General features: G+C 36.8%; 1 protein-coding gene across 1 annotated transcript in view; it reads left to right on the plus strand.

Moving 5' to 3' along the window:
- The window catches only part of LOC133524524 (transcriptional repressor scratch 2-like), a 69,405-nt gene extending 56,410 nt beyond the window's left edge, over nucleotides 1-12,995 (plus strand). The window contains exon 2 of the mRNA XM_061860635.1: nucleotides 1,725-12,995. Coding sequence (XP_061716619.1) covers nucleotides 1,725-2,755 — 1,031 coding nt within the window. The 3' untranslated portion in view covers nucleotides 2,756-12,995. The remainder of the gene's footprint in view (nucleotides 1-1,724) is intronic.
- The last annotated feature ends 487 nt before the right edge of the window (nucleotides 12,996-13,482 follow it).

Here is a 13,482-nt window from a genome sequence, read left to right on the forward strand (position 1 = left end):
GTTTTTTCATTTATATTTTTTTCTGTAGGAGTGATAGGCAGCTTCTTCCTAACGTATCCAGTGGCAGCTTTTAACGGACCTGTTTTTCATATTTGCCTGCCTCAGCCCGTCACCTGTTGGAATTTTTAAAGTTTTTTTTTACTTTTTCATTCTTCTTTTTTAATACACTTTTGATTTGATCCCAATAATAGAGATGAGAGAACGGCTTTGCAGGACATTTGGAGCTCTTACTCTATTTTATGTCAACTACCAAATGCGATTTTTGTACGAAGGAAATTGTATTATTTTCGACTTGGCCTAGAATGAAGTAACACACATTTTCTGTAAAAGCTATACTAACCTTCGTACGAAGAACTGAACTGACTTTCATCGTCGTTCGTTGCACTTTAGCCGCATATGTACCTCAGTTTTTACGATAATTATGACAGGTAGGTATGCTTTTTTTTCGCAAATTCTATTAGCAATCTTTGTGATGGGCCCAGGGTCACTTGTTCCTAGAGATCTGCCGCTTCGAGGCCTTTGTTCAAGAGACAACATACTATATTAGTTATTTATTATGAAATGAACGAACTTCGAGGTAATTTTATGTGTTTCAAAATCAGGCATGTAGGATGTTGCAAATTTTCTTGCTATTTGGAAATTACCAATTTCAGTGAACTCGAACAGCGTAAAACCAGAATTATTTATATTGGAATATATAATATAAAAGACAGAATAATTATGATCGAACTCCACTTCAGGTAAGTTCGTTTGATCATATAATAATAAGACTTTATCGCGCTAAGAATGCCGTAGTCATCTTGCTTAGAAACAAGATTACAGCGACTTGAAATTTACCGTTTTTTTTTCGGACAGGCCTTACTCGCCGGCAGGAACACAACACTATGAGTAGGGTGTTATTTGGCTATAAGGCTTAGTTATAAGTATACGGTTCGGTCAGTGTCCGTTACCCGGTTTGTTAAGACAAAAGGGACCGAAGTCACGTGAGCGCTTCTCCACACAAACGTCTTCCCTATTTTCCTCCCTGGGTATTAACATTATATTAACCGCAGCGATGCGGCTTTTTTTTATTTTATGCGTTTTTTTAATTATTATAAAAGTAAAGATTCGTATGGAATTTGCTTTTCGCTCCTAACTGTTATAATAATCAAAATATAGAAAAAGCCTAGCGAAGGGGTATAGTCATGATTAATACACAAAAACTGTGTAAAAATATTTTCCATAACGTCAGTGTCGAAGGAGAATGGGTGCTACATTTGTATGAAGGAGCGTCATCCACTATCCTCTAACTAAAGGGATCGAAGTGACACCACTGCGGCGGAGAGCCGCTGATTTACTCTACCCTTCAGCTACAAACAACCTTTTTTTAACTTTTAGAATTGTTACCCGCCAAATACGACAGTAGTATTTAAAATTAAATATAGTTAGCTGACTTTTGCGGATGAATATTTAATGAACCGGGCTATATATAGCTTATATGTCTATGTCTATACTTTTTGTCTAAATTAAAGCTATTTTAATATTCATCGTTTTGATTTTTAATATTACATCATTATTATTTGTATTTTTTTAACTGTTTCAATTTATTCTAACTGTTCTAGTTAACTAAAGGTTAAATCTGGGAGTACTTCCCGATTTTTTTTGGGTCCGTATTGTTCACTGCACTTAAAGCTTTCGGAACACTTAAAGAAATTATACATTGTAATTTTATCGTTTGTCGACAGGCTACACCGAGGAGCAGCCTTCCTCGCAGTTCACCGCGCGGCTGCCGAGCGAGGTGAGCGCCACGGCCGACGCCTCCCCGCCGCTCTCCTACGCCCTTCTGCAACTGTCTGCCTCCCCCGAGCCCTTCCTCCACGTGCAGCTTCAGTCTTCTTCTCCTCCCCCGCCACCGGCGAGCGGCAAGTCCATCTCCATGTGCTACACGAGCACGGGCGCTCTACTGTCTCTCCCGCCCAAAAAGAAGGACATCTACCGCCCCTACTGCCTCGAGAACCGCGCCGCACATCTCCATCGCGCGGAAGAAGACCTCAACGCGGCCCACGCAATCCTCGACCTCAGCCAACACGCGGTATTCCTCACCACCCCACCCCGGGTCGACCCCGCGCCTCCCGAGCCGCCGCCGCCACCGCCACCGCCTCCTGAGCCCGTAGCTGCGGAACAGAGCCCCGAAAGACCACGAGAAACCGTCGCATACACCTACGACGCATTTTTTGTCAGCGACGGCCGATCAAAACGCCGAAACTATGTTAATTCACCCGTCGAAGCGCCACCGCAACCCGAACCGAAGTCAAAGTACACCTGCAGTGAATGCGGAAAACGGTATGCAACTTCCTCGAATCTGTCGCGACACAAGCAGACACATCGCAGTCTTGACTCGGTATCGGCAAAGCGCTGCGGCGAGTGCGGCAAGGCTTACGTTTCCATGCCGGCGCTGGCGATGCACGTGCTGACGCACCAGCTGTCTCACGTGTGTGGCGTGTGCGGAAAGCTGTTCTCGCGGCCATGGCTGCTGCAGGGGCACCTGCGCTCGCACACGGGCGAGAAGCCGTACGGCTGTGCGCACTGCGGCAAGGCGTTCGCGGACCGCTCCAACCTCCGCGCGCACATGCAGACGCACTCGTCCGATAAAAACTTCGAGTGCTCGCGCTGCCATAAGACATTCGCACTGAAGAGCTACCTCAACAAGCACCAGGAGTCGGCGTGCGTGCGCGACGACGATTCCCCGCAGCCCGAGCCCGCCGAGTCGGGCTAGCGCACGCGCACACGCAACTAGGGACCGTAACCGCCGTATGGTTTACAACTAAACGTAAAGTATTAATATGAATTTAGATAATAGCGTAATATAAATTTACAAATTTTAAAATAGGAGCGAGCGTTCGGCGACCCGCTCGCGATCTGTGGCCTCCGGAACTCGGCACTCGTGTATTAAATAAGAATTTTGGTTGTGCTGCAACGAGAACACGAGCAATATAAAAGCAATATTTTGAGGAGCATCCCGACAGCGGAAGATAGTTTAGTCGTATTTTGATTTACTTAGTACGAGTGAATGAGTGTGTAGGTGGCGAGTGTGGGGCCGCGTCGAGGAGGCGCGGGGAGGCGGCGCCGGCGCCGCGACACTCGAGCAACGTTTCGCAAACAACGAATAACGTACGACCCCGTAGGCCGCCCCGCGGCAGTAGGCCGTAGCGTCAGACGTCCCGATACGTTAAACATTTACCTATATGTATGTACTCGTCGATAAATATACCCTTATATACATAGTATTGAAATATGGATGAAACTAATATCTTTTGTAGGTGATTTTTACAACCGCTACGTAGGTTAGAGATAGGGTGTAAGTTAGCCGAGGAGTCGACGGAGCAAGAAAAACGTCTCCGTCTCTGGTTCCGGGGACTGTCAGAATCGAGTTCACAGGATCAGACATGAACACATACTGAGGTGTGCTCGCCTTTGGCAGTTCGTCCGGTTATCCCTCGGTATAAAACTTGCCAAAACTTTCCGTCCGAAGGCGCTCACGTGCCGTGCCTGGCCGCGGCAGTGCATTTGCGGCGACGCGCCGCGTCGCTCCACCGCTCCCCGATACTTGCTCTTTCAGGGGGGAACGCTCCGAGAATCCCTGACCTTTTACATTTGACATTCGAGTACCGATGTCCCCATGATGCGTTCTAACCAATAGAGTGTGAAAATTAACATACCGACCGATCTAACACTTGCACAAAAGCTTTGATTTGGCTTATTCAAAATATTTAATAATCACTTTCCTTAAATATACTGTTTTCCATTTCATTAAACGGCGGCGGCCCTTGATATAGCAAATACATATTTTAGGCCTCATAATTAGTTGCCGACTTTCTATTGTCCTAGCGTGAACTGTAATTAGCAAATAAATTTGCCAAACTCAATTTGTTAAACCAATTTGGCCATGATTGGCATAAATAATGAACAGCTAAAGGTAAATTAATCACTGCGCCCGACTGCGTGTCTATCAGACAATTAGTGTTGCCATAATGTATTTATTCGTAAATATGAGTCAGTACTTATCTATATTACCTACCATAACTACCTACATCGCAGATACACAATTAATGGCATGCATATGCATAATATTTATGACTTATTGAAAACAAAATTTGAAATCGGATCTATCGGTCTTCCAATAATTTGTATTCTTAATCTTAAATATACTTTAGACAGTTTTAATTGATAATAGTTTTGTCTATTTATTTACGTTAGGTGACTTCGCTATTGGACAAATAAACGTCAATGGGCTGGAGCGCGTGTCGGCGGCGCGACGTGCGCACTGTATGGCTAGGGTTGCCACCAACAGAAATAGTCTAATAAATAAACAGGCACCTAACAGCCTTAATTAAGGATCAGTAGTCAAGATTGCTAGCATAGTTTAATCTAACACGGCATTAAGCGTGTAATGAGCCTTCCAAAATAAAATTCTTTATTATCTACGATAAGCGGGTGGTAACCCTGACTGTGGCGGCAGGCAGGGCCGCGCCAAACAGACAGCATGCCTTTAGTTTGAGCGTGCATTATTAGAAATGTTAAAGTAACTGGCAATAAAGTAACCGTAGAACAACGATGACACAACCCTTATAAACGTAATACAAAATGCGCACTGCTCTGTCAACTGCATAACTAGTGTTTTGCACTTGAAAGAACGGCTACACACAGTCTAACGGTACAGAGGCGCAAGTTTATTTTCAATTGACTGAACACCGCGTTTCACAGCTTTTCCAAGGGTTGTGTACTCGGTGACGTAGAATAAGCTAGAGATAACTAGGCTATGAGGCGAGCGCGGCTCGCGGAAGAGGGTATTCGAAAAGCAATAATAATGTAGGCACTAAAATGTTGCGCACCGCAGTCGAAATGACGCAGTCTTGATAATCCTGTAGTCCGTAGAGTAGTTCACCCGCGCAGCGACCTCACAGGATAAAAGGAACACACCATCACCAACCACAATTCTAGCCTGAATTATAATAATGTGGTGAATTAACAAGTAACAATATTTTGAGTCACATATCTAAGCGAAGAACGGAGTTTAACATTATAATTCAGTGTTGGCGACGTATGTTATTTCTAGTAATTGGTCAACGTAATTGAGTAATATACAGAACCCAAAAAAAAATTCGTATAAAACCGTCAGCATTTTTTTTTACATTATACTTTTAGTAAATTTACCTCAAATGTAACAGTCTGTTATTGGGATCAAAAACGTTACTGAAACGAAAATGTGTGTTGTGAAGGCATAGGCCATTGAAGGGAAAGTTACCAGCACCATAGTGTATAGGAATGTAGGGACGTAGACATGGGTACTTTCGAAAGCCTGGCCGTCCTGTGAGGTCGGTGACCCTTCTTTACTATCAATTGTGGTAAGTTTATCCTCCATTATCGACTATTTTGGAAGCTAGCGCAGTTTGATTGTGTATAATCAATTATCATTTTACTAGGTCGACAGAATAAAACGAGACACAAGACATTGTTTCCAGAAAGTTTTTAAACTTTGTTTCGAGTTGAAAATAGAATAACGTATTTTTATGTAATTTTCCCTTGTTATAAAAATACATTTATGGGTCTTACCATATTATATGTATATTTGCTTGTGTAACGGGAATGAATGCAATGGCAAACCTTATTAGGTATAATTGCCATCTTGCGAAAATGTATAAAAAAGTGCTCCTGAACGCGGTTATTTTACAAAAACTGGAGTAAATTAAGGAATTATTATTCGACCAAAATAAAAGAATGGGGTAATGGTAGCGACACTCTGGGTTAATATTATAAAATAAATTTGTAAGTTTCAGGGAAAACTTACCACAGTTGATACTAGTTAGTGCCTCACAAGTCAATTCGTCGTTGGTGGATTTAATTTAAGCCTGTCAATTACCGTCTTTTTAAAAGATGACGTTCCTGTTTCAATTAAAAATCTGATTAACTAATTTAGTTCAGTTGAAGTGTTCTGAATGGTTGTTGTTATTTTGGGGAAGGCAACGAAAAGGTAATATGATGATTTAATTATATCCTGACTTCTTGGTTTTGAAGTAAATTGGGATCACGTGAACATTGTTTCATAAAGATTGAAGAACTTCGCAATCAAAAGTACGTACTCTCTAACGGATATCATAAGTACATATAAAGACCTGTAACTATTAAGCCAGCAATTATTAATACAATTTTACTGTAACAACCAATAATTTAGAGACGGTTGAAAACATTGTCCCATTTATGTTACTGTTTGCCATCCCCCTGTAAAGCATCGCAAACTGTTTGGACCGTCGGAGAGGGGCAGCTCTGCGTATTAGAGATCAAAGCACGCCCTGTGTCTCTCTCTAGCGTAAAGATCGGTCCCTTTCTGAGGCTTCCGTTGCATGGACTAACACAAAGCCTAGGGAGGCACTGGACTCGATCCTAGACGTATATTCCCATTCCTACTAGTAGTTGTAGTGCCACATTTTAAATCTAGTATTTAATATTTCCCTAATAATCACTATTGAGTATCATTTGGGTTTACCTTTTTTAATAGTTTTAACTGACGATGGTCGCGCGTAAAAGCAATATAATGTAAATGAATAAGCAATACTATTGTAGGTTATAATATGTAGTACGTATTTATTGTTTAATCGAGAAATTTTGTAGATTTTTAGATATTTTTGGTGCTTTGGAGTACTATATTGAAATTTGAATCGAATCTGACATCGAATATTGAGTAAATTATAATGAAATTGTTTTTATTATTGACTAGGTGGTAGGTTTATATCTGTTCGAAGTTCGTTTCTCTTTCTCCTCCTGATAAGAAGTATCTACGAGTACTCCTTCGCATCTCCCTCGATCTCTTATAAACTCTAGCTGTCCCGATCGTCTTCTGTAGTAATCGCAAGTTGCTTTTAAATAAAAGTCTAAAGCAAAATATTTTATTCAAATATTTATACTAACGTTATTGTAATTGTAGCGAATACGAATAAGTAATGTAACTAACGAAACCAACTTATATACAAAAATATATACAATTAATTGTAAATATTTCCCTGTGTACCAAAATTTTCCTTCTTTACAATTTTTGTAGGTGTAGTATTAAATACCTTTTATAGTAGGTAAAGGAATATATATAGATTATAACTTAGTGAGTCACGTCTAGTCTCGTTAGTTTACACGGAGACTGCTTTGCCGCGGCAAACATCGCAAATAGCAGGTACACTGCAAAGCGGTCGAGCCACTCATAATGTGACTTTCATTCAATATTGATAAAAAAAAAACATAAATGTTTCCAGTAAAAATGATTAAATGAAGTGCTTAAAATGTGTCACATTTTCTAGCGGTCACATGTTATCGTACGGGATTCAAACTTACATAAAAAAAATACGAGCAATGTACGAAATTGTACGCCAAAAAAAAATACTTACGAGAAAACACGGATCAGTGATCAATCTGTCACCGTTAGGAAGCACACTTCCGGGCGGGCGCTATCTATTTCATTATGTAGCAGTCGAGTTTTCAACTGTCTTGTGAATCACACAATATGTACATACGCGAAATCTTCCTTAATTTTACATTATTTTTAATTAGAGTACAATTTCGTATATTTATCGTACATGTTTTGATGTGAAATTGAACTCTGTACGATACCATGTCACCGCCAGAAAATCTGACATCTTAAAATGTATTTAAAAGTCACTGGCGTTTAAAATAACTGTAATTTTTATAAAAAAATAAATTAACATACACTGAAATTTTGATAAAAAAAATTGGCAGTAATTTCTCAACGAAGCTCAAAGAAGAACATGTGAAAACCAATGTTACTTAAATTAACGGGATAATTTGATTGCTTGTTTGAATATTATGAATTTAAAGGACTTACTTATATTAAGCAATACATAAGTACATAACACCAATGTTTTCTGTATGTGCTACAAAAAATAAATTATTATATTTTAATGCCTACATAACTATATACTGCCCGTCAATCCAAGTAACGTATAAATACAACAGAAAAAAAGAAAAACATGATAGATAAGATTTCAAATACAGTGATAAATAAAAAATGTCCAAACTAGCAATACACAATTAACTTAAGCAATAAATACCTTAGATTTAATGTGACTAGTAGGCCATTACTAGCATATAGCAATATATTATAAGACTAATATACTACAAGAGCAATACCGAAGCAATATGCAAATGTAATTGAAATAAGACAAAAGTCTTAATTTACCAAATGTTGCTGATAAGTAGACTGTAAACAAGTGATAAATATAAATAAAATGTGAAAAAAATCTTTTCATTGGAATCATGAAGTATTTATACATTGGTTTGATATTGAATATTCAATTTACATGTCATTTTGAAGTCAAGAATTAATGCTATTAGTTTGTTTGCATTGAATGTCGTAAACTTTTTTTATTGTTTATTAGTTTTAGCTTAGTAATAAAGTATATGCACGCTTTGACCGGGATATAATACCTTGCATATATAAACAAATATGTGCACTAAGTAAACTGCGTCATTGTCCAAAACATAAGTACCATACGGCTGTAGACGCCAAACGGTTTACATTAATTAACTAGCTGGATTTGATGAGACATTCGTCAGAGGATTTGCTATTTATACAGTAGGTATAACCTAATGCATTTTTCATAGTTTAAGATGTCCTGGTCGAGGCACGCATATAATTACAGACACATTCGATATTTCCCCCAATGAGCCTATTATGGTCTGACTAACTGTACGATAACTTCGAAAAATTGTGATGTGAGACTTTAAAAGCAATATTTACAAAGTTTTTGTCAGTGAATTTGGGATATATTCAGAGGCTTGTAAACGCATATTAATATTCCTAATTATATCTGATTAATATTTTACAATACGTTACAAGCACGAAACTGAAAAAAAAATGTTGATATACAATTTCCGATCCATTGACCGTAGATATTGGCTTTATTTTTCAAGCCTCTGATTAGATAACGAAAAGATAGTATTACTAAAAGCAATAAAAACAAGCAATATAATATCGAAGTTTTACAACGAATCTTTTAATTATAGTTATTTTGCGTGTACAACGAAATAAAATGTTTACGTGTAGCACTATAAGATGGAAACAAAATGATCCCCGCAGAAAATCGTAATACTTCGTATACTTACACCTACCCATAATAGAAAGCTCATCAGAACGTATGCCTTATGCGATAATGTGAAGATTACTAAAATATGGAAATTTTATGTTGTTAAAAATATCCGGAAGTTCTTAAATATTTTAAAAGGGTTTTGGGGAAACTTAAACTAAAATATTTAGAAGTTCCGATATCAGCATACCGCAAACTTCCCGTAAACTAAACGGGAAGTTTGGTACTTATTTAGATACCTACTAGCGATTTACACGAAACTTGCTGTAGACAGTACAATTGCAACTCGGGGATCATTTTGTTTTGTTAGTACTAGCGAGAGTAATCCTATAGAGTGGTCCACGACAATATGGCATAAAACATAAAATTGTAAGTAGTTTTAGAAATATTATAGGCACGATTGTCGTGGGCGTCTCTAGTTTTGGAAAGATTTTAATGGTTAAAATAAATTTTGATCACAAGGGATCTACGATGTTTTAAATAAGGATCACATGTCGCAGGTATTTTTTGTGACGTGCATTTTTGTGCTGTGTATATTAATTAGTTTAATGGAGGGCTTGATTGTTATTATGTCTAAGTTTAATTTGTAATGGAATATCATTCTACAGAGTTACAAACGAATTATTATGAAATTATGATTTACCATTAATTACTAAGGGTGAAGAAAATTAACTATTACCTACATTATTATTATTTGAATAAACAGTGATATTCAAATTTAGGTCGGAAGGTACGGAAGTACCTTGTAAATAATTAAAATGTTTTAATGTAATTTTGTTACTATGAGTTTTATGTGCAATATTAATTAATTTTATACTTATTTTGTATCTAATTTAAATTAAGTTAAAATCTTAAAATAGGTGCCTAATATTCATTTTGTAAACATGCAGCACTGTGATCATATAAAGTATTATGGGATAATTATTTTCTACAGTCGCTTTTGAGAACCAGGATAATCTAGCCTGTAGACGGTCTAGTCATTTAGATTTAACGAGTATTATACCATTAGAAGTAGAGTGAGGTGACGGAGTAATGTGATGCAATCGTAGCGATCGAGTAGGAAACACTAGGATGTGAAAGGTATAGTAGAATACACAGAAAAGTACTAAATTTGCCTTATTTTTTGTGCGAGTGACCAAGTTATAAAGTATTGTCTTTTCAAGCAATCCCATTGGAAAAATCATAGCAAATCCAAGCTCAGCCTTTTTAAACATATATGTAAAGGAATTGAGATGAATTGATCTAGATTTTGAATGTAAAGGAAAAAATATCGGACATGTACGTCTTCATTAATACGCACATATTAACTGTGTTTAGGCTTAAACATTGTTCACTCGTACAAAAAGTTTCAAAAAACCCTTGGCTTCCACAGCTAAGATGCCGTGCAATCGCTATATTTAAGAAGAAGTCGACCAAATTCTCTAATGAGTGTCTTTGGTAGCCTGACCCTGACCAACGGACGTACTTCTAATAAGGCCTTTGTGCAGTGCGGCATAGTTATTGTTGGCGTCTTTAGATTAAGTTTATGTCAGTAATTGCTTAAGTCGATTAGTCGGTTAACTCAGTCTTAAATCGTGTCTTAATTATTACTAATAATTTCCTTATAAACTAAACTAAATAAAGACCGAAACATTCCAAAATGTTGTTAACCGACTACCTACTTTAAAACATAATTGTGTGTCAGAAGTAGGTAGATATACGTTTACATTTTTTTGTATCGTTTGTTCACAAATATACAACAATTGTACGAAGACCTTATGCGGCATCGCACAAAGGCTTTTAGGAGTCATACGATGTACATTAATGTAAATATTTGTTTTTCGACCCCAGATTCGTCGTACCTTTCCAAAATAACCATTGATCGTAGAATGTCAATTTTTAATTCATCTATTCCTTCCTAATAAGCAATTATTATAGTACCAAAAGTACCTACAGAGTTAGTATAACATTGCATGGAATATATATTATTATAAAATATTATAGCAAATAAAAACGTATGTAAAGTAAGCATATTGAAATATTGAATTATTCTTACTGTTGCATTTGATCTGTCGAATTTAAATTTTGTTCCTAGCAATTTATTTTATCTGCATTTTTAAATCAAAAAAATAGAAGTAGCAGTAAACAAGTCTTGATAGAATAGTCCGGATATTCTCTAATATTCCATTTAATTAATTAATAAAATTATTATAGGAACGCCACAAAACTTGTACATGTACGTTTTCATTGCTATTTGAATTTTATTGTAAGTACCTAGAACCTGAAATAATTCGATCTCACATTATTACCATAAAGTAGCCAATGTTACGTTACAAAAATACAATAAAAAAACACACTTGAGAAACACCAATATACTCGTACTTAAATAAGTTTTTTTACAAGTTCGTACGATAAATATCTAAAATTAATTAAAATTTTTATTTAAATAAGTAGTGACGTAACTAACCTTTGTTTACTTGTAATGCAAAAGTTGAAAAATGATATAAATTAAATAGAGACCTATTGGATTCGTCAAAATGTCTGCTGATACGTTAGTGAATCTAATGTGTATACCGTACCGTTCAACCGGTTTTTTTTTACGTCTAATCGTTACAATCTGCATTAACCAGACAATTCCCGGGCCACCCTTCATCAATATTCGTTTACGTCAAGGTAATAATGGCCTAAGTGATAATTGATGTGTACGACATATGTACGTCTTACAACATAGGCAATCAACTGAATAAAAATCTGGTTAGGTAACCTATTTTCGGTCATGCAGATAACAAGGAACTGATTCAATGTCAGCGTGATTTCGATATTGCCAGAAAAACTAATCCTAGTTTTGATCAAACAATTGAAGTTGGACAACCCGCTTTGGTCTGTCAAACACTGGTTGTATAAAACAGTTTTTCCACCAGTTTAGCCCGAGCATTTCGTTGAAGCTCTATTTTTCATTTGGGTAAATACCGTTCGGGCTTGCGCCTCCATGCGAAAACCTTTGTGGCTAGTAACAAATTGCTGCTGGATTTATGGCGCTTCAATTTTAAATGGAAACGTCAAAATAAAAGAACGCCTCGGAAACGAATTGTTGAAGCTCTCAGAGCAATCGCCGGCATTGAACACGCATACGAATCCAATATTGAATAATCATTTAACGATACAGCGGATTATACGACGCATTTTTATAGACTTTATTTAGATATCAACTTTACTATTATGTACTTATATAATTGCATACTAAGCGACGCGAAGTTTTAAAAAGGAAATGTCCATGAACGATTAGAAATAACGTTTGGCAGTATAGTATTGTTACTTCTACCAGATAACATTTACAAAAATCTGTCTACGAAAGTGTTTCAAAATAGCGTTCCAGGACATTAAATTGACGTCATAATTCTAACATGGAACGTAACATCCCTACTTTTGTTTATATCTAATAAAAATACTTATAACGAAATAATACTTTCCAAAAAAGTTGCCTTTGGTGAACTAGCCTCTTAACTACCTACTCATTTTTTTTTTGTTACTATTTATTAAGATTGACCATTTTCAGGTAAATAGGATTTTAAGACAACACCCAAAACAGCACATGTTTTTTAATTAGTATTTTTATAGTTTCTTTTATTTGTGCTGTTTGTGGAAGAAAATAACAGAAATTAAATACATGAGTCGTGTGACTAGTAGTTCCTTGGTTAAACGTAGTTCAAAAGTCTATTAATTGTAGAGACATATTAGAGCACAAAGTTTTGGCGTTATAATAGTTTTACAATTTTAGTGCGGTAAGTTGCGTTGACTGTGAGCTACACGAGTTTTGTTGCATTCTGCATTTTTATTTTAGAGTTAGAATTGTTTCAATACTCATAAAAATAAAATTGTATTGTATAATTGGTGTTTTATTAAATAACCCTAGAATGCTATCTGAAATAACGGAACCCTTATAGGATCACTTTGTTGTCCGTCCGTCCGTCTGGCTGTCTGTCAAGACCCTTTATTTCGGGAACGCATGGAGGTATCGTTGAAATATAAACGATATACCTACTCAGGTCTACAGCCCCTTAAAGCTGTAAAAAAATCAAAGTTAACGTGCAAAAAAGATACGGCAGTTTATGCCGCAAAAAACGTACACTCAAATTTATCGGGTACTTTCCGTTGACCTAGAACTATGAAATTTGGCAAGTAGTATCGTCTATACTAAAGGAATAAATCTAAAAACTAGGTTGTAATTCGTAAAAAAAAAGTTAAATCTGTACGGAACCCTCGGTGGGCGAGTCCGACTCGCACTTGTCCGATTTTTTCCTTAGTTTTCGTAACTCAATGTCACTTCAAATAATATTATTATGTTACAAAACGAAGACCGCAAAAATATCTGCCA

Source organism: Cydia pomonella, chromosome 1 (assembly GCF_033807575.1).
Source record: "Cydia pomonella isolate Wapato2018A chromosome 1, ilCydPomo1, whole genome shotgun sequence".
Classification (NCBI taxonomy): Eukaryota; Metazoa; Arthropoda; class Insecta; order Lepidoptera; family Tortricidae; genus Cydia; species Cydia pomonella.